The sequence below is a fragment of the Hemitrygon akajei genome, chromosome 3 (assembly GCF_048418815.1).
Source record: "Hemitrygon akajei chromosome 3, sHemAka1.3, whole genome shotgun sequence".
In the NCBI taxonomy this organism is placed as follows: Eukaryota; Metazoa; Chordata; class Chondrichthyes; order Myliobatiformes; family Dasyatidae; genus Hemitrygon; species Hemitrygon akajei.
The window spans coordinates 27,880,910-27,903,364 of NC_133126.1; the positions used below are offsets into that span (position 1 = coordinate 27,880,910).

The 22,455-nt window shown below is 41.4% G+C and overlaps 1 protein-coding gene across 4 annotated transcripts in view; it reads right to left on the minus strand.

Annotated features, from left to right (window-relative positions):
- The window catches only part of dicer1 (dicer 1, ribonuclease type III), a 140,976-nt gene that overhangs the window by 55,398 nt on the left and 63,123 nt on the right, over nucleotides 1–22,455 (minus strand). For all 4 annotated transcript variants that reach the window (XM_073039417.1, XM_073039421.1, XM_073039419.1 and 1 more), the window contains exons 9-14: nucleotides 21,899–22,070; nucleotides 18,796–19,268; nucleotides 15,018–15,150; nucleotides 13,010–13,252; nucleotides 9,241–9,395; nucleotides 1,793–1,925 (exon numbers count right to left, since the gene is read on the minus strand). In XM_073039417.1, coding sequence (XP_072895518.1) covers nucleotides 1,793–1,925; nucleotides 9,241–9,395; nucleotides 13,010–13,252; nucleotides 15,018–15,150; nucleotides 18,796–19,268; nucleotides 21,899–22,070 — 1,309 coding nt within the window. The remainder of the gene's footprint in view (nucleotides 1–1,792; nucleotides 1,926–9,240; nucleotides 9,396–13,009; nucleotides 13,253–15,017; nucleotides 15,151–18,795; nucleotides 19,269–21,898; nucleotides 22,071–22,455) is intronic.

The window sequence follows — 22,455 nt, forward strand, 5'->3', positions numbered from 1 at the left end:
CAGTGTCTTACCCCCAACAGGGTACAACACCCGCAACAGGAAGCCAGGACCCACCCCAAGGGCCGCAAACGGCAGCACGATACAGACCTATGGCACCCGCACAGTGCAGTTGCAGTTCGGCGCCAGCCGGCTCATGTGGGACTTCACACTGGCTGCCGTAGCCCAACCACTCCTGGGGGTGGACTTCTTGCGAGCTCACAGCCTGCTGGTCGACTTGCAAAGGAAAAGACTGGTCCATTCCAAGACTTTCCAGACATTCTCCCTGGGTGAAGCCAAGTTGCCAGCCCCACACCTGGACTCCATCACGCTGTTTGACAACGAATTCACCAGAATCCTGGCGGACTTTCCATCGGTTCTGGCACCGCAGTTCATGGCAGCCATGCCCAGACAAAGAGTACAGCACCACATTCTGACCCAGGGACCACCCCTCCACGCCTGTGCACGAAGGCTACCCTCGGACAAGCTCCGCCTGGTGAAGGAGGAGTTCAAGAGGATGGAGGAATTGGGGATCATACGGCGGTCCGACAGCCCATGGGCCTCCCCCCTGCATATGGTGCCCAAAGCAGCCAGGGGCTAGAGACCATGCAGCTACTACCACAGACTGAACAAGGCTACAACTCCAGACTGCTACACCGTGCCGCACATACGAGGGGCCGTTCAAGGTGATCAGGAACAACGGGTCCACATACATTCTGGACACTGGGTGGGAAGAGGTAGTTTTCACGGTGGACCGACTCAAACTGGCCCATGTGGACTTGGTGCAGCCAGTCAAGGTTCAGGCACCATGGCACAGAGGCAGACTGCCCAAACAGAGACTGATCCAGACTGTGGACATTGGGGGGGCTGTATTGCCAGTTCTGGGGGGGGGTTTATGTGGCAACCCACTTTCTGTGCAGGCGAACCGGCTCACAAAATGGTGTGTGTGTCCGCAGAGAGGCCAGCCCCAAAATGGCGCTGGGCCTTCTTCACCAGCAAGGGGAGAGAGTCCACGCGCGGGAAGAGACTTTTGTAATGCACCTCTGATGTCATTTCCGCCCGAAGAGGGCGGGAACAGAACTGCGTAAAAGCCAGTGCCGCGAAGTTTGAATAAACTAGTCTGGAGTGCAACTTACAGACTGCGTGTCGTTATTTCTAGCTCTGTGTGTAGCACATTGCTATACCACAATGCAACATGAGGACAGTTTTCCTCGGTGATGTTACCAATTCATCCCTTATATCTACATTACACCACCAAATTTTACCTTACTGCTGTGTATCGACTTAGCCGTCTTTTTTTTTTAAAACATTGCCTCTACTTAAGGGATCCCAGAGATCATGACAGGCACTTTATAAATCAAAATTCCTTCCAATACAAACATGTAGGAATTATACAATGGGTCAGTACTCAAAAAGTAAAGGCAAATATGAACATGTCTTTTCTCTGGTTGATCAGAGTACTTTCAGCTCTTTTGGTTAAGACAGACAGGGTTTTTTGAATTTATTCCTGAAATGTGAACCACAGGTGGTGGTAGGATATATCTTAATGCCATGTCACTATTTAAAAAGCTACAGTACTCTCCTGACCAATCCAGTTCAGGGCCTTTTGGAAGGCTACTCCGTTTCCAAATTAATTTCATGAATTTTAAACTAGTTTCATGAATAGTCCAGATTGAAAATCCATTGGAACTTCCCCCCCAAAATGCAAATCATTAACATAGTCAGAAAAAAAAGGAAACATTAGCTGAAACTATGAGCAAGCACAATAATCAAGGGTTTACATTATGAGGATACCACTAGTTCAATGTTTACTCACAGTTACTGGGATGCGGAGGGGTGAGTTGATTGGAAGGTAGAGTGTTGACTTAAAAGTACCATCTGATAGCTCTTGAGTTTTACACTTTGGTGCCAAATGTGTGAAGGGGTCACTTGGTAATCTGGCACAGTACCTATAAAGAAAACAAATAAAATTACAATTCATATTCCTACCAAGTTTTGTATTTGGTGCAGCACAGAAATTACATCAATATTTATTCAAAACGCAATGTGTAACAGGTTGAAACATTCAGCTTCACAAAAGCTGTTCCTACAAAATGTATCATTTGTATCATGGCTCACAAGAGAAACATGAATACATATAGTCTTAATTATGGAAAGGACGTCATCATGATAAGACAGAATTGGCTTAATACAAATGTCAAAATATTTCACAATCTATTTTTATTCAATTTATAATTCTGTATACCATTACCTTCATACATAAAGCAGATATATAGAAATGAACGTTCGTGCTGACAATAGTATAAAGATAACATAGCTTTTAAGGGAGATATCCAGCTCCAATGGCTAAAAAAATTAGTTTCTGGGACTGTATAATCCCTTCTTAATGTTATTTTTTGTAATGGAGATAAAGTTAGAATGCAGTTATACCAAACCCAGCAAAATTCATAGATCATCTTTACATTGTGTAATGTAATGCTAAAATTATGAGCATGAAATCTCACTTACAGAAAGAAGCAAACTCACTAAAACAACAATAGTACATCTGAAAATTGGAATACATCTCCAAATGCAACCAGGGAATATAACCACACAAATTTCAGTGTGTATTAATTCATGAATATTAAAATATTCACTGTTCACTCTGCTGACCCACGACTGTGCTGCAATACACAGCTCGAACCACATCATCAAGTTCGCCGATGACATGACCGTCGTGGATCTCATCCGCAAGAACGACGAGTCAGCTTACAGAGAGGAGGTGCAGCAGCTAATGGACTGCTGCAGAGCCAAAAACCTGTCTCTTAGTGTGAACAAAACAAAAGAGATGATTGTTGACTGAACATCAACGGCTCCTCGGTAGAGATCATAAAGAGCACCAAATTTCTTGGTGTTCACCTGACGGAGAATCTCACCTGGTCCCTCAACACCAGCTCCATAGCAAAGAAAGCCCAGCAGCGTCTCTACTTTTTGCGAAGGCTGAGGAAAGTCCATCTCCCACCCCCCCATCCTCATCACATTCTACAGGGGTTGTATTGAGAGCGTCCTGAGCAACTGCATCACTGCCTGGTTCGGAAATTGCACTATTTCGGATCGCAAGACCCTGCAGCGGATAGTGAGGTCAGCTGAGAAGACCATCGGGGTCTCTCTTCCCGCCATCACGGACATTTACACTACACGATGCATCCGCAAAGGAAACAGCATTATGAAGGGCCCCATGCACCCCTCATACAATCTCTTCTCCCTCCTGCCGTCTGGGAAAAGGCTCCAAAGCATTTGGGCTCTTACGACCAGACTATATAACAGTTTCTTCCCCCAAGCTATCAGACTCCTCAATACCCAAAGCCTGGACTGACACCTTGCCCTACTGTCCTGTTTATTCTTTATTGTAATGCCAGTACTGTTTTTGTGCACTTTATGCAGTCCAGTGTAGGTCTGTAGTCTAGTATAGCTTTCTCTGTGTTTTTTTTAAATTACGTAGTTCAGTCTAGTTTTTGTACTGCGTCATGTAAACCATGGTCCTGAAAAACGTTGTCTCATGTTTACTATGCACTGTACCAGCAGTTATGGTCGAAATGACAATAAAAGTTGACTTGACTTGATATTGATCTTGCATGCAACCTAAAAATCAAAGCACTTAAAGACATGAATACATCTGCTAACCTCTGGAAGATACTCAAGATGCTGCTCTACATTTCCCCCTTTTTGTTACTTCCCTGCTCAAGGAAAACCATGGGAAAATTTAACAAGACATCCTATCACTCAAAAGGAACTGTTTTTAAAAACAGCATGAAAGAGTTGTGTTTAGGAGCTCAATTAAATTGAAGGGGAATCTCCAGAGTACATTTTTCCTGCCTGAGTATGATATAAAGGGCATAAGAGTCACAATTACTTTTCCTTAGTATACTCAATGCTGACCTTAAGTCAGAACTGCACTGACATGTACTTAAGAATGTGGATCATGTCTACAGTTATAATAATAGCTGCCTGATTAATCTGCTTGGCCTAAAAATGCTTTTACATTGCACACTACTGATGGTTTTGGTCTGCTGCTGAATGCCCATTCTACACTTTTCTCATTGTACTGACGTCAGGGGACAATGGGCTGACAATCAGTGGCCTGGCTGAAGAGCAGGGGCCAATTTCCTGTAAGATATGTTGTGATGCTTCAAGTGGAAGATTCCTCCCTACCATCCTGATAAGGTGCTACGTTGGAGGTGGAAGTACAGTGACACACGTGGGCTGTCTCCAGCAATCCACAGACTGTGTTGGTCATCAATGCAAACAACGCATTTCACTCTATGCTTTGATTTTCAATATACTTGTGACAAATAGACCATTTTCTAAATGCGGAGAAAAATCAGAAATCAGAGGTGCAAAGGGACTTGGGAGTCCAAGTGCAAGATTCCCTAAAGGCTAACATGTAGGTTGGGTCAGTGATAAGAAAAGCAAATGCAATGTTGGCATTCAAGAGAAGCCAGAGAAGGCTCACGCGAATTATCCCCGTAACAAAAGGGTTAATGTATGAGGAGCGTTTGCTGGCTCTGAACCTGTACTCTGGAGTTTAGAGGAATGACAGGGAATCTCACTGAAACGTATCAACTATTGAAAGGCCTAGATAGAGTGGATGTGGAGGATGTTTCTGATAGTGGGGGAGTCAAAGACGAAAGAGCACAGCCTCAGAATACTAGGATGTTCTTTTAGAATGAGATGCAGAGAAATTTCTTGAGACAGATGGTGGGAAATCTGTGGAATTCATTGCCACAGTTGTCTGTGGAGACCAAGTCATTAGGTATATCTAAAGCAGAGCTTGATGTGTTCTTTATTAGTAAGGATGTCAAAGGGTTCCTTAAGATTATTATAGTGTGCACGAGGGGATGGGGGGGGAGAGTAGTGTGGATAAGCCCCCACTATATGCTCCCAATGGCATGCGCCTCAAATAGTCCCTAACAACCAAGTCCAGCTCCTGGTCTTCACATGTGACTTAGCTACTAAATCCAGTGGAACCATTTCTACTGACAGGAGGGGAAAAGGTGGGCTACTGGTGCTTTAAAACCAGTCGCTTTGGGTAGATGGGGCTTGTTGGCCATGGTTATCAGCTCATTTAGGGGAAGCAAAACTAATCTCAACCTCCACTGCCTTGTGGCTATACCCACTCTTAGGTAAGGCTTTGGAAGTGAACCCCAAGGAAAAATTTGGAGCTGGTGACCCTCAGGCAGTCCTATGTTGAGTTCACCACTAATTGGAAGTCCTGTGACACCACTGGTGCCTAACTGTATCAGTCTCTGCTGTTCCTTTGGATTCATCAGCTGCGTGAAGGGGGAAGCCTGCCAAGTAGGCAACAGCTTGCTCTCCATATTGCACTGCCATGGCTTGTGTCTCACATACATAGCAGGGACACAGCATCCATGATCGACCCCAATCAATGGAGAACCCAAAGGATATGGGGAGAAGGCAGGAAAATGGGGTTGAGAGAGGTAATGAATCAGCCATGATGAAATCTTATTTTTATTTTATTTAGGGATACAGAGGGGAACAGGACCTTCTGGCCCAACGAACCACATTGACCAGCAATCCACCTCACAGGACAATTTACAACAACCCATAGAGTCACACGGGGAGAATGTGCAAACCCCTTAGAGATAGCAATGGGATTGAACTCCCAAACTCCAGAACGCCCTATGACACTATTGAGAGGAAACGGCAGAGCAGACCTGATGGGCCAAGTGGCTTAATCCTGCTCCTTGGTCTTATAAAGCAAGTCTTCTTTAAAACTGTGTAGTTAGTGCAAGGGTGATTCTCAATTAAAAGTGCCAGGTCAAATTCTGCTGCACAGTGATTGAAGATGGCTCCAGGTGGTTTCAACTCCAGAAATAAACCAGAGCCAGAGTTCCCAACCTGGAGCCCACAGACCCCTCGGTTAATGATAGGGGTCCATGGCATAAGAAAGGAAGGGAACCCCTGCACTAGACTGAGAAAAAGTGCCATGTGACTGAGCTTCTGGATTGTGTTGTAATTAAGACAATGGTGCGAACCACAGCACTGCAGCACCATCACAGTAAGTTTGAAAGATCACCTCAGTGTATCAGTGTGGATTGGAAAAAAACATCTTCTCGCTGGCCATCAACATTGGTGCACCTGAAGGATGCATGCTTAGCCCATTGCTCTACTTTCCCTACACCCATGACTGTGTGGAGATATACTGGAGAGCATTCTAACTGGTTGCATCACCATCTACTATGGAGGGGCCACTGCACAGGATCAGAAAAAGCAGCTTAAGGTTGTAACCTCAGCCAGCTCCATCATGGGCACTAGCCTCCCCAGCAGAGGACACTTTCAAAACGTGATGCCTCAAAACAGCGGCATCCATCATCAAGGACCCCCATCACCTATTACATGTCCTATTCTTGTTACTACCATTAAGGTGGTGGTACAGGAGCCTGAAGACCAACACTCACTGATTTGGAAACAGCTTCTTCCTCCCCAGGTTTCTGGAATGGACAACAAACTCATGACCACCACCTCACAATTATTCCTCTCTTTTTGCAGTACTTAGTTTAAATTTTTAAATATATGCACATTGACATATGTAATTTTTAAAAAACTATAAATTACAATGTACTGCTGTCTCAAAACAACAAATTTAACGACATATACCAGTGATACTAGAACTGATTCCAATTCTGAATGGCAATATCTCAGCAAGGCCTATTAAAGAATTGAATATTAAGCCAGTAGAATAGTAAAAATACAAGTAATTTGTCATTCAATGATTTGGAAATCTCAGTTGTTCAGTATCTGCCTCACCAGGTTGTGTTTGCTTTAGACTCCGCATGTTCCAGCTTCCACAACCCTTTTAACCTGATTTACTGCATACCTATTGATTTGGTTTACCTCGTGATTGCAGTTGCGTACTTGTAATACCCGATAGAAAACTGAGTACAACTACTTTAAAGATAGTGTTTGACCCTCAGTTACTTCCTTTCCAACAGGTTCTGTGTCGAACTTCCAGGAATAATGTGTCATTCACAGCAAGTGCTCAAGCACCTTGTACACAAGCTCTACATACAAATTAAATACCTGTATATTCAGTTGGTAGTGCATTCTATCTTTCAGACTTAAATTTCAGTTAAGCAACAGGCTTTAAGTTTTGGAAATGACTTTCACATAAAGAATTTTTTTTTTTTTTTTTTTTTTTTTACAGAATTAATTATTGATGAGGCCAACATTTATGACCAATCAATAACTGCCTTTCAGAGAGTTGTTAAAGTATTGCTGTCCATTTGTTGAGGTCCATCAACAAAAATATGGTTATTGGACAGGGATTCCCTCAAATTAACCCCAGCAATGCAGAAGATGATACAGCTGTCTCACAACTCCAATGAGAAGAACTTGATTTTGACCTCATGTGATTGTATGGGCTCCCCCTTGTTTCCTACCACATCCCAAAGTTAAAATGGCTACAGCTATAGCAGATACAACTTAGAAACAAGTCCCTCAGCACAGAGTCCAGGCTGTGCATCAAACACCCATCTTTCCACTCAACCCATCCCAATCCATTTTATTTTCTCCAGTCACAACTCACCTGAGGTTATACCACTTATTTATATACAAGGACCAATATACAGTGGCCAATTAACCCATCAACCTGTATATGCTTGGGAATGTGGGAGAAAAGTCATTTCCCAGACTGCAGTTGGTATGTTTCAAAACAAACCTCTCAAAACACTTCATCACTGTGGATGTGAGTGCTACTGGGCAACCGTCATTGAGCCAGGTCACCATGCCCTTCTTGGGCACCAGTATAATTGAAGCCGGTGGGTACCATGCTACCAAAGCGAGAGGTTAAAGATCTCAATAAACATACCAGTAGTTGATTAGCACTAATCTTTAGTACTTGACCAGGTAGTGCATCTGGGCAGGATGCTTCACGAGTTCACCCTCCTGAAGGCTACTCGCACATCAGCTTCCGAGGTTGAAAGCATAGGATCATTGGGGGATGTGGGAGTTTGTGATGCTTCCTCCATGTTTTGATGGTCAAAGTGAGGACAGAAGGCCTTGAGCTCATTTGGAAGAGAAGTCATGCTGTCTCCTACATTTGATTTAACTTTATGAGGTGATCGTATTCAAGTCTTGACAGAACTGTCGAGCATCCTTTGTTGATTCAAGTTTGGTTTGGAATTGCCACTTTGCCTTGAAATGGCTTTCTGGAGATCGTACCTGGACCACTTGCAACTTTCTTGGAGACTTGAAAGCTTCTGATCTAGCTCTCAGCAGATTTCGGATCTTATGGTTCATCCAGGGCTTCTGATTGGGAAAGACGGAATGATTTTGTGGGGATACACTTGTCTACAGCTGTTTTAATAAAGTCCATTACAACCACGGTGTATTCATTCAGATCCCCAGATGAGTGCCTGAACTCGTCTAGACAACTGACTTGAAGCAAGCCCATAGCCATTCCTCCACCTCCCGCCACCACCTTTTTGCTGTCCTGATCTCTAGAGCTTTGCTCTTTAGTCTCTACCTGTATGCAGGTAGAAAGACAGCCAAGTGATGTAATTTACTGAAGTGGTGGTCATTCTTCAATGTGGAAGACACCAGAAGCTTGAGTATATCAAGGGGCAGACTCACTCAGAAGCTTGAGTGTGTCAGGAGGCAGGAGAAGATGCTTGGGAAGTTGAAAGGTTTGAAGGTAGATAAGTCATCTGGACCACATGGACAACACCAGTGTTCTGAAAGAGGTATTAACAATGATCCTTCAAGAATCACCAGAGTCTAGAATGATCCTGGAGGACAGGAAAATTACAAGTATCACTCCACTCGAAGAAGAGAGGGAGGCAAAAGACAGTAAATTATAGGCCAATTAGCCTGACATCAGTGGTTGGGAAGATGTCAGGATTATTTGATTATTAATCAAATTACTCATCCTTTGATTATTAAGGATGAGTTTTCAGATTACCTGGAGGCACATGATAAAATATGTAGACATTCAATTCCCCAAATTATAATTGTGTACATCAAATATTCAAAAGAGTTAAAAACTTGGACCTTCAGCAATTAGTATTTTATGAGTCAAAAGGAGAATAACTAAAAGACATACAATTTAGCTTACTACACTACTTGCTAGGTCTTTTGTACTTTTTGATATTACTTTATTTTATGAAAACTAAACAATAAACCACAAGCAGATAGTAGATATAGTGGAAACAAGGCTGGTGTTATTGAATGCCTGGAAGTGTATTCTGCCAATGCTTAGACTCTTACCTGTTCACATGTCCAATTGCAGTGTTAATAGTTACTCGCGGGCTCCCGTCTTCTGGTCTCAGTACATATGGAGGAAGCAGTTCATCATCATCGGTTACAGGTTCTACCTCCACATCAGCAGAATCCACAGACTTTGAGCATTTATTTCGGAGAATCTTAAATTTCAAAGTAAATTTATTATCACCATATACAAGCCCCTGAGATCATTTTCTTGTAGGCATACTAAATAAACCCATAATAGAATAATAACTAAAATAGAATCAATGAAAGACCACACCAACTTAGGCATTCAACTAATGTGCAAAAAAACAAACTCTGCAAATACGAAAAGAAAGAAATAATCATAAATAAATAAGCAAAAAATATCGAGCACATTGAGATGAAAAGTCCTCAAAAGTGAGTCCATAGGTTGAGGGACTATTTCAATGTTGGGAGCCAGATGGGGTAATAGCCATTCCTGAACCTGGTGGTGCGAGTCCTGAGGCTCCTGTACTTTCTTCCTGATGGCAGCAGTGAAAAGAGAGCACATCCTGGGGGTCCCTGATGATGGATGCTGCTTTCCTACAATGCTTCATGTAAATGTGCTCAATGGTGGGGAGGACTTTATCCATGAATCACTGGGTGGTACCCACTACTTTTTTATAGGATCTTCCTTCAAGGGCATTGGTGTTTCACACCATGCTGTGATGCAGCCAGTTAATATACTGTCAGGAAACATCTATAGAAGTCTGTCAAAGTCTTAGATATCATAATGAATCTTCACAAACTCCTAAAGTACAGGCACTGTCATGCATTCTTTGTACTTGCGATGCAGGGCCGAGGACAAGGGCCTCCGGAACAATAACACTGAGGAATATAAAGTTGCTGACCCTCTCCAATTCTGATACCCCAATGAGGACTGGCTCTCGGACCTCTGATTTCCTTGTCGGTCAATAATCAGCTCCTTGATCTTGCTGACGTTCAGTAAGAGGTTGTGATGGAACCACTCAGTGGCACCAGATTTTCAATCTCCGTCCTATATGCCGATTTGTCACCACCTTTGATTCGGCCCACGACAGTGGTGTGGGCAGCAAAGAAGGTATCAATAGAAATATGAACTTCCTAGAATATATAGCAACAACGTAATGTTTTACAATCACTGTTCAATCATTAACTACATTTCTGATGATGATCTCCCAAGGCATTTCCTACTCACTTTTTAAGAAACCTGGTATGCTGTTTACATCATTCAGCATTCCCCAAAGAAAGCCACTGCCTGCCTGCTCAACTACATAAGATAAACTTGGTTTAGTTTTGATATAACATTCATAAATACAAGCACAGAATCTGGAACAAAAGCACTACTGGAGGAACTCAGCTGGTCTAGAAGCTTCTGTGATAGGAAAGAATGATTATAGTTTTGTGTCAAGACCATAAAATAGAAATAGGATCATGAATGTAGACTACAGAGGAGACTTGACAGTTGACAGGAACATGAATGTTAGCTACTTTAACCATGCAGCTACCTGTAGATGCTCAGCCACCAGCATGGCCAAAGCCAACTTAATTTAACTTGCTCTCACTTTCACAAAAGCAACAAGTTTGATTTTGCATTTTTTGTGACATACAACAAAATCATTGGCTTCAATGTTCCTGGGCTGGTAGATGTGTGGAGAGTCAGCCAGGATTCTGCTTCCATTCTCTATCCAGGAACCTCTGCTGGAAGGGGCATGTGTAAGTTTGTAGAGGTTGCATCAAGACAATGGGAACCACTAATATTACCTTGGCTGAAATCTGGATTCAAAAATGGCTTGCCCACAGATGAGACGGTATTCTATTTATTCTATTTTTTTTTTTAATTTTTATTTAGAGATACAGCACAGAATAGGTCTCCCTGGTCCTTTGAGCCATGCTCCCCAGCAACTCGCCAATTTAACCTTAGCCTAATCACAGAACAATTTACAATGACCAATTAACTGGTACGTCTTTGGACTGTAGGAGGAAACTGCAGCAGCTGGAAAAACCCACACATTCCATGGGGAGGACATATAAACTCTTTGCAGAGGACACTGGGACTGGCTCCGAACTCCAACGCCCCAAACTGTAGTAGCACCATGCTATTCATGGCACCCATCCTGCTGGCCAGTGACCAGTTGGTGTTCCGCAAAGATTGGCACTGAGGCATATTTTTTGTGATGTATACAAATTACCTGAATGAAAATTCAGGTGTGTGGGTTTGTAACATTGCAGATTGGTAGAGTGTGGACAGTGTAGAGGATTGTCAACGGATATAGCAGAATATAGATAAAGGACAGAGAAATGGAGGATGGAGTTTAATCCAAACAAGTGTGAGAAGGGATGTCTAACGTAAGGGAAAAGTTTACAGTCAATGACAGGACCTATAACAGTATAGATTTACAAAGTATATTTTGGTCCAAACCCATAGCTCACTGAAAGTGGCCACACAGTTAGACAGGGTAGCAAAGGTAACTTCATTGGTTGGTATGTTGAATATAAGGGATTTATGTTATCAGCTATATAAAACTTTGGTTAGGTTGCACTAGGAGTACTGTGTGCTATTCTGGTCTCCCTTTTACAGAAAGGATGTTGATGTTTACCAGGGTACTCTTCTCACCTTTCCACTCAGTCCTGATGCAGGGCTCTGATCCAAAACTTCAACAACTTCCTTCCTCCCACACATGCTGCTCAACCAGCTTCCTTCCAGCAGATTGTTACTTAGCAGAATGCTGCCTAGATTAGAAGTCCATATGAGCTATATGGACAAGCTTGGGTTGTTGACTCTGGGACAGAGGTTGAGGGGAGACCTGATGACAATGAAAGGCACTGATGGTCAGACTCTTTCTCCCCCAGGACAGTAGTATCTAGCAATAGACAGCAGCATTTAAGGCGAGAGTGGGGAATTTGAGAAATTTGGGGAGTTTTTTTTTAAAAGAACTTGTACAGAGAATGGTAGATGCATGGGGGATTGGTGAAAGTAGATATAACAGTGGCATTTAAGAGGCTGTTAAAACATGAATATTATATGGAGTTACATGGATCAGACGCAGGCGGAAGATTTAATTTGGCATGATGCTCGGCACAGACATAATGATGGGCCAAAGGGCCTATTTTGTGCTATACTGTTCCACGTTCTATAAACCTGAAGAGCGGATCAGTTGCGGATCTGGTAGCACAATGGATTTGAAACCCAAAACTGACTGTTCAATTCACATCGTGACAATCTGAATAATACAAGTTAGCGTTCCAACTTAAAATGTTGATACCATCAAGAAATTTATGTAAATTCTATTTGGATGCCATAAAGCTGATGCAAAAGGCTAAAATAACAGCTTTGACGGAACTTATAAAGTTAACGTTGCAGGTTTACTGACTGATGACCACTTCAGAAAAGAATACTGATGAATGAGTTATCAAGGAAGTTGGTGAAAAGGCAACTGCTTCATCAAGTAGCTTCCAAAGTTCAAAGTAAATTTTATTACCAAAGTATATGTCAGCACATACAACCCTGAGATTAATTTTGCTGCAGGCCTTTCCTTTTCATCCTTCATGATTCTAGTCCAGTAAATCAAGTTGTTATTGGTATAATAATAAACATTGGTTGTCACTGTTTTCTAAAGCCCAAGAATAAAGTTAAACATACTTGATCAGATGAAAGAATATTCAACATTTCACTTCCCTACCCTTGTAAAATGATGTAAATTTTAATTAAAAAGTGATCATTGCTACTGTTACTGCACAAATTGTACTTATCAAATAAATGATCTGGTACCTTTTCAATTGCTTTGTAGGTTTTGAGATCCTCTTTGAAATCTTCAATTTTGTCAGAATCTGAAAGCATGATGTAGTTTGAGATGGGAGCTCGTGCTCTTCCTTTTGATTGCACATAAGAACGATATTCTGTTGGTAAATCAAAGCGAACTACCAGATTGCACTTTGGAATATCAACTCCCTCCTCAACAACACTAGTTGCAATAAGCAGGTTGGTTTCATGTGCACGAAATTTTCTCAGCACCTGCAACAACGTTCGAGAGAAATAAGGATGACATTAATGTAGCTACAGTTCTTGAAACTCAACAACCAGTCAATCATGCAAGAGAGCACAATTTGTCCAGCCCTTTGAATTTTTGAGGAAGATGTTCATGAACCAAAGAACTGAGTTAAAGACAAAGTAACCTCGAGACTTATCTCCTTACAAGCAAACACAAAGAACCCCCCCAAAAAATTTTAAAAGACTAAACAACCCAATGCGCAGAGAAAAAGCAAATCATGCAAACAACAAGAGCAAGCAAATAGCATTTAGAACTGGAGTCTGTCACACAGACACACAGCTGCAACCTCAATTCAGCGCAGGGCCCAGTAAATGTTGCAGAGTTGCGAGCTGAACTGGTCAGTCCCTCGCCTCTGGCTCCCAACACCTTTTCAATCTGGCCCAGCACTTAAGTCATCCAAACATCGAGTTCTATCACTTTGAAATGCTCTGCAACCTGAACCCCACCGGCTCGATTCAGCCTGTACCTGACCCAGCACTTAAAATAATCAAACCATGGGTCTTTCCCCACTCTCGGGACAAGCTCCAACTTGACTCCACTCCATTCCCTCTAAACCTTTCCTACCCAACTGATGTTTAAAATGTATTTTAAGCATTGTAACCTCTACAGCTTCCTCTGCCACCTCACTCCATATACCCACCATTCTGTGTGGAAAAAGCTATTCTTCAGGTCCCCTTTAAGCCTTTTCCCCTCCCACCTTAAATCTATGTTATTTAATTTTTGACTCCCCAATTATCATCTTTCAGTCTCCAATATCCCTTGCTTATTCAGTCCCTCGTTCATACCTCTAGCCTGCCAGTCCTGGTAACACCCTGTGAATCTTTATTGCATCCTTCCCATAGCTGGACTTCCCATAATGTCAACTTATGCAGCTGTAATATGATGCCCAACATTTATGCTCAATGCTCTGACCAATGTTCTTCATCATCTTGACTACTTGTGTCTCCACTTTAAAGGAACTACATACTTGTACCCAAGACTCCATTCTGTAATTTTCTCCAGGGTCATACTGTTCATCATACAGGTCCCGCCATGGCTTAACACCCCAAAATTCATAATTTTACACTTGTTCAAGTTAAACTCCATCTGGAGTTCTGTTGAATCCATTTAGTTAACTGATTCTGTTACATGTTTATCAGATCACCTGTATTTCTAATCCTGTAATCTTAAACCATCTTCTTCACTGTCCACCACACCACCAATGTGTGCCATGTACAAATTTACAAGCATATTGTGGTCCAAATAAATATAAACATAAAAGAATGGTGGACAAAGACAATGCCTGCAACACACCCTGGCCACAGGCCTCCAACCTGAGAATCAATCTTCCACTACCACCCTCTAACTCTCAGCATCAAGCCAATTTGTTTCCAACCGGCTGGCTTACCATAGATCCCATGTGATCTAACCTTCCAGACAAGCCCACCATGCAGGACCATGTCAAAGACCTTGCTGAAACCCAGGTGAACAACATCCATCACCCTATCCTCATCAATCCACTTGGTCATGTCTTCAAAAAAACTCTAATCAAATTTGTGAGACAAGGTTGCCCACACCCAAAGCCATGCTGCCTATTCTTAATCAATCCTTGTCTTCCGGATGCTAGCAGATCCTGTTTCTCAGAACTCTGTACTATAACTTTCCTATAACAGATGTTAGGCTCACCACAGCCTACAGTTCCCTGGCTGAGGTGAAACCAAAATGGGAAAAGAAACGAGATGCTCTCACCTCTTCTTGTTTCCTGAATTCCACTTCCATCTGCTTATTACGAGGTTGATTCTTTCCAATGCCATGACCAGTTATAAAATTACTGCTGACGTAAGCCAACTCTAGATCCTGTTTACCAGCTTCCTTTATTAATCTGAAGATTAGATAATCAAGATAAATCAAACTCTTAAATTAGAGGAAGAGGGATTGAGAGAGAAAAATCATCAAAAGTTAACAAATCTAAGATAGCAAATCTAAACTATCTCAAGATGATCATCACTGACATGTAACAGAATTTGCTATTTTGTGGTTGCAGGACAGTGCAAAACAAAAAATGTTATAACTTACAAATAAATAGTGCAGGAGAGGAATAATGAAGATAGAGTTCATGGATCCATGGATCGTTCAGAAATTCGATGGTCGAGGGAAAGCAGCTGTTCCTAAAATGTTGACCCTGTCTTCATGCTCCTGTATTTCCTCCTTGATGGTGTGAGAAGTGGGCATGTCCCGGACAGTGAGGGTCCTTAATGATGGACTGTCTTCTTGTGACACTGCCTCTTGAAGATATCATTGATGGTGGGAGGGTTGTGTTTAGGATGGAACTGGCTGCTCTCCCCTATCAGTCTGTGATACACCACTCAATGTCTTCCAGTGTACATCTATAGAAATTTGCAAGTGTTTGGTGACATACTAAAATCTCCTCAAACTCTGAATGAAGTTAAGCCTTTGGCGTGTCTTCTTGGTGACTGCATCAATGCCTTTATAACAAGAGGAATTGAGTATAGGAGTAAAGAGGTCCTTCTGCAGCTGTACAAGGCCCTGGTGAGACCCCACCTGGAGTATTGTGTGCAGTTTTGGTCTCCAAATTTGAGGAAGGACATTCTTGCTATTGAGGGAGTGCAGCATAGGTTCACAAGGTTAATTCCCGGAATGGCGGGACTGTCATATGTTGAAAGGTTGGAGCGACTGGGCTTGTATACACTGGAATTTAGAAGGATGAGAGGGGATCTGATTGAAACATATAAGATTATTAAGGGATTGGACACGCTGGAGGCAGGAAGCATGTTCCCGCTGATGGGCGAGTCCAGAACTAGAGGCCACAGTTTAAGAATAAGGGGTAGGCCATGTAGAACAGAGATGCGGAAAAACTTTTTCACCCAGAGAGTGGTGGATATGTGGAATGCTCTGCCCCAGAAAGCAGTGGAGGCCAAGTCTCTGGATGCATTCAAGAGAGAGAGTTAGATAGAGCTCTTATAGATAGCGGGGTCAAGGGATATGGGGAGAGGGCAGGAACGGGGTACTGATTGTGTATGATCAGCCATGATCACAATGAATGGCGGCGCTGGCTAGAAGGGCCGAATGGCCTACTCCTGCACCTATTGTCTATTTTGCTGTCACTCTGGAACCTGAAGCTGCTTATTCCATCAGTGACTCCTGAGTACTGGCACACATCCTCCCAATTTCCCTTCTTGAATTCCACAATCAATTCCTTGGTCTTGCTGACAGAGTGAGATTGTTATTGCAACACCACTCATTTAGCGATCTATCTCATCCTGTATGTCTTCTCATTACCACCTGAGATTCTGTCAACTATAGTAATGCCACGTGCAAATTTTCAGATGGTGTTTGAGCTATGCCTCGCCACAGAATCAGTGTAGACCAGGGATTTCCAACCTTTTTTTATGCCATGGAGCCTTACCATTAACAGAGGGGTCATGGACACTGTTGGGAACCCCTAGAGCAATGGGCTAAGCTCATATCCTTGAACGATTCTCTGTTGATTGGGAGGGGTCATTACTGATCTGCTCTGAACGTGGTTTCCTAATAAAGTTAAGGATTCAGTTGCAGAGTGAGTTACAGTGGCCCAGGTTTTGAAGCATTTTATTAGTACTGAGTGGATGATACGTTGAATGCTGAGCTGTAATTGATAAACAGCATCATTACACATATTTCACTGTTGTCTATATAATATCCAGTGCAGATCCAGTGAGATTGTATCTGCTGTAGACCAGTTGTGGTGATAGGCAAATTGCAGTGGGTTCAGGTACCTGCTTAGGCAAACGTTAATTTTAGCCATGACCAACCTATCAAACCTCTTCCTCACAGTAGATGTGATAGTTATTGAGGCAGTTCACCTTCACTTCTTGGGCACCGGTATAAATTTTGCTCTTTTGAAGTAGGTGGGAACATTTAAATACAGCAGTAAGAGACTGAAGATGTCCCTGAACACTCGCCAGTTAGTTGGCACAGGTCTTCAGTACCCTACAATTGGAGCCTGATGCCTTGTCGTGGGCAAAGTACTGGAGAGTTTAACATCGGTAGCTGAGCGAAGGGCGCTGAGTAGGCTACAGTCAATTATGGAAAACTCTGAACATCCTCTACATAGCACCATCCAGAGACAGAGAAGCAGTTTCAGCGACAGGTTACTGTCGATGCAATGCTCCTCAGACAGGATGAAGAGGTCAATACTCCCCAATGCCATTAGGCTTTACAATTCAACCGCCAGGACTTAAGAACTTTTTAAAAGCTATTATTAATGCTTTTTGAGATAGTGATTTAGTTGCATATCATATTTTTTACTGAGTTAAGTATTGTATGTAATTAGTTTTGCTACAACAAGTGTATGGGACATAGGAAAAAAGTTGAATTTCCCCATGGGGATGAATAAAGTATCTATCTATCTATCTATCTATCTACAAGGGTTTCCCCTCCTAAAGGATGTTCAAATATAGAACAAGATTGTTATTATTACAGTTCCTCCAACAGCTTTCTTTTGCTGGAAACAAAAAATGCACAAATGCCTTGCCTTTTAAATCCACTGTTGTGATAACATGGGAAATAGAACAAAATTAGGGAGCAACAGAATGTTGAGATTGGAGTCCCAGCTTAAAAGTAACATTATTAAAATATATATGTTACCATATACTACCCTGAGATACATTTTCTTGCAAGCATTATAGAAAAAGGTACAATGCAATTTTACAAAAAAAACATAAACAAAAAGCAATGTGTAAAAGACCATCTGTGCAAGTAAAAAAGTACTGAAAACATGAGTTGTACAAGTTGTAAAAAGTCTGAGGTGTAAAGGGTTGAAAGTGAGTTGGTAGGTTGTAAAATCAGTTCAGAGCAGTGGTGATTGAAGTTATCTGCACCGATTCAGGAGGCTGATAGTTTTACAATAATAACTTTCTTTTTAATTAAAGAACACAGTACAAGGACCTACTGTATTTTCCAGAGTCAGTATCTTGTACTCCACAGCACTGAGCCAGGGTTGAGTGGCCCTTGCTACCAGGATCAAATGGTTCATGCTGCTAATGAGGCACACTGAAGTCACTGGATATAGTCCATGCCATGCGCAGCATGCATCTGAAGTCATCTTTTGGTGATGTGGAAACATTTAGAAACACAGCACAAATTTGGCAGCTATTTGAATGAACTGAAGTTAGCAGAGATTTATGTGGTGACACCTGCAGCACATCCGTGGGTGTGTGGCTGTTAACGCAAATGATGTATTTCATTGTAAATTTCAATGTACATGCAATAAATCTGACTCTGAATCATTCTGGGTGGGTGATCTGTGGAATTTTGGGATGGATCAATGAATTCAGGATGGAATTAAGGGACTGAATGTTCTAGCTCAACCACACTTGGCAAGTAAAATCTATGGCAAAGTTTTGTACTATTAGTCATTTTACTCGTCTAATAAAATCACAGTGACTCTTCCCAAATGTTATTTCTAATTCACTCTTGCTATTCAGAACGCAACAGGCTATACACACGATTTTCAACATGCTCTTACCTGTTTAGTACAACTGCTGTATAACGTCTCTCAACAAAAATGATCCCACAAAGTATGTTGGTGAAAGGGGATGGAAAGTTAGTGTCAGTCTTCTCTTTCTCTTCTGTTTCTTCATCCTCATCTTCATCTTCCGAATCACTCCATGACACATAATTGTCTTGGTTTCTGTTGTTGTACCATTCAACACTTTCAAACTGCTGCCGCTCAAAAGGTTTGTACTCATGCAAGATTTCCAACAGTTTGCTGACTTTTGGGGTCACATATTTCAGATCGAGAGCAGCAGGAGAGAAGTGTTCTTCACAGAGTGCATGAATTTTCCTTAAAAGAGTATCTGTAAACAAAAGGAACTTCCTGTTCAACTCCTCCTGTTCATGTTTTATGTACTTCTGGAGTTCCCTCACCATCATACCAGCTACTTTATCGGCACACCAAGGTCCCAGAACGGTTAAAACTGCACGGCAATCTACTAGTACCTATAGTGAACACAGAAACATAATTATTCATTGTGAAAACTGACAGATTCATTATTTCCTAAACTCTACAAAATAATTCAATTACATTCATGTTGTACAAATTGTGACATACGGGCCACATACAGACTGCTGGGTATTTCTTTCTAGTCTGTCCAGAAGCTCACCAGGCACAAGAGTTGACTAATTGTCTCAAGTTTCTCCCACATGTTCAAAATGCTTATTTATCTGAAAATAACAAGTCAACAATCATCTAACTTCCCAGCACCCACAAATTGTTGTCAGTGAGGGCACTGTTGAAATTATTGAATCTATGTGTGGATCTGCAGAAAGATGACTCAAGCTGATGCTGAAATATCTATCAACAGCAGACGGAACTTTCTCTTGAAGATGCACGGATCATGTAGAAACTGCTGCTGGTGATTAGACAAGGTGACGGAATGGTGTGATCTGTTCTGTTGGCTGTACATTAATCGATGAGACCAGAAACAAATTCTTCAGCGGATGGTGAGGGCTGAGGCATGCATAAGCGATGTGCGAAGATTTCACAAGCAATACAATCATAATTACTTTACTGAAACTCAGAATACAGAATCCCTTAAACCTGTTCACTAAGGGATGTAAAGTCAACTCCCCAAGCCAATACATTAAGGATGTCTGTTCAACATTCTTGGTCAATTTTCTTTGTTGACTTGACGTAATGCATCAAAGTTAGTGTAACGATCAAGGCAAGGGTGATTGAATGGCCACTGAGGAAGTGTAAGGAGAAGTGGGGTGGGGATGTAAAATCAAACTAACCGAATGGAACAGTGCTAGTTCCCATATTACTACATTGACTAAACAGTTACTATACAATGAAGCTGAGAGGTTCCATTTTGCTCAAAGTAGTCCTGGGAGATAAAATTACAAATTAATCACAAAGCATTACTATTTCATTTTTTAAATAATTTTATAAGTTTGATTTAATTAAATAACATGTAAATTTGAAAGGCAGCTTATGATTTAAAGTAAACATTAAAATAAAAAATAGTATAGATAATGGAAATCTGCAACAAAAACTAAAAAGGTTCGAAGGTTCATTTATTATCAAAATATACAACTCTGAAATTCTCCAGATAGCCATGAAGCCAAGAAATGGCAGCATGATCCATCAACTCCCAAATCCCCCCCGCCACTACACACACAAAAAAAACAAGAAAAACTGGGCGAAAAACAGTCTTAAAAAACCTATAAGACTAGGAAAAAAAGTCCATAGTCCATGTCCATACCCAAAATGCAGAAAACCTGGGTAACATTCTCCAGACACAGTGGCAGCAGAGCGATCTCACCAGCAATCAAAAGGCAGTCTCCCCTCTTCGACAGCAGAGCGATCCCACAGCATCAAAAGACAGCCAGCACTCACCTTTGTCATTCACATCAATGTTTCAGTCTTGCTCTTCACTTTAATCAGTGAACAATGAAAGCTTTAATTGGTGAAATAGAGTCATACATTGGCTCATGCCTATCCTGCAGCCTTTTTGTCACAAAGTTTGCACACTCTGCTTGTCTCCCAGAATCCTCCTGGAGACTGCAGAGCACTGAAAAACCCAAATAATCTCCAAACTACAAATCACATGCTCCAATAGATCCAGAATCACATTCAAGATGAAAAGCAGATGTAAAAGACATAAAAGAATTGAAATATATGGTTTCATGATCTATCTAGAGGATGTCGACCGTGGGAGCATTGTACACAGGCGCCATCTTGACCAAAAATGCTGAAAATACTGGCAATACTTAACAGGTCATCTGTAATTATTTGTATTTCAATAGATGCTGTTTCATCTGATAGACATTTCCAACAGCTTTTTAAAAAAAAAAATCAGTATCCCGGATGGAACAAAATTTAAACTTGAGAGTATCAAGACCGATACAAGATTTAAAAGTGTTCTTAAGTTATGCTGGCAAATCACTTGTACCAAGATCTAAGAAACTGTGCAGGCTTGGTTGTAATCTAAACAGAAGCTATGCTGTTAATAATATTATATATTCACATAAATGACAAAAAGTCAATATCCAGCTAATATGGTTAAAATATTTTGCACACTTAGTGGATCTCAGAAGAAATCTGGGCATTCCCTATAAAAAGCTGTGTATCACTGAAGTACACAAATTAAACTCTGGAAAAACAAAAATAATACAAAAGGGATTGCCAACGACCCAAACAATTCAATTCCTTACGATAAATTTCATTCAGCTTGTTAAGGAGAGGTTTCCCCAGGATATTATACCTTCATTACTAACAAAGTTAATAACAATCGTGGAATGCAGAAGTAACAGCTCACACAACACTAATTCAGGACACAAAATAATGGCCTAGTTTGCATTCAGTTCTTCTGCCACCAACATTAACAAGGGTGATGCTTTTTAAATCAATGGCACAAATCTATTTTCCCGATGAAATATGACTTCACCTTCAAATATGAATACTGTTTTCAGCGACTGTGCCTTTAATCCATTGGAAGCGATTTCAAACCAATACGTCACTGGAATCAGCTAGGCTTCACTCAACATAGTTGTGAAAGAAATAATGTCTGAAAACTTGTCAGTGACAAATTTGCAAAAATAGATAATAGAAAAAGTATAAAACATACCTGTTTAGGGACTGAAGTTGGGCCTCGATCGTCACAGTGTGCAGATACATTATTGAAGTCATTAATAAAATGAAGTGCTTCATCCAATTCTTTTAAAAGCTTTTTGTATAATCCACTTTTATCCTCATATGGGCCACAATCGAGCACAACTTCATGAGGCTGAGAAGAATACCTATAGCCAGAAGAGGAAGAGGATATATGAAGCATAAATGAAGTAAATGAAGGGATTCAGCACGTTGCAGTAAATAAGGCAGCGAGAATAACCAACAAATGCTGGCCCTGCCAGCAGAATCCTTATCCTGGAGAAGTGAAATACAAGATAGTAAATTAATGGCAGAAACATAACAAATGGAATCTAATGAGGCCAACAGTAAAGAAAGAACAGGAAAGCAAAACTATTTCAATTGTGTAAGGGTAATGAATGGTGACATGCAGAGTTGAGTGTCTTCATACAAGAAACAGATAGCAATAAGAACAAGCGCTGGAAACTTTTAGTATATCAGGTGGCATCTATGGAGAAAGAAACAGAGTTAGCATTTTAAGTTAATGGCCAACTA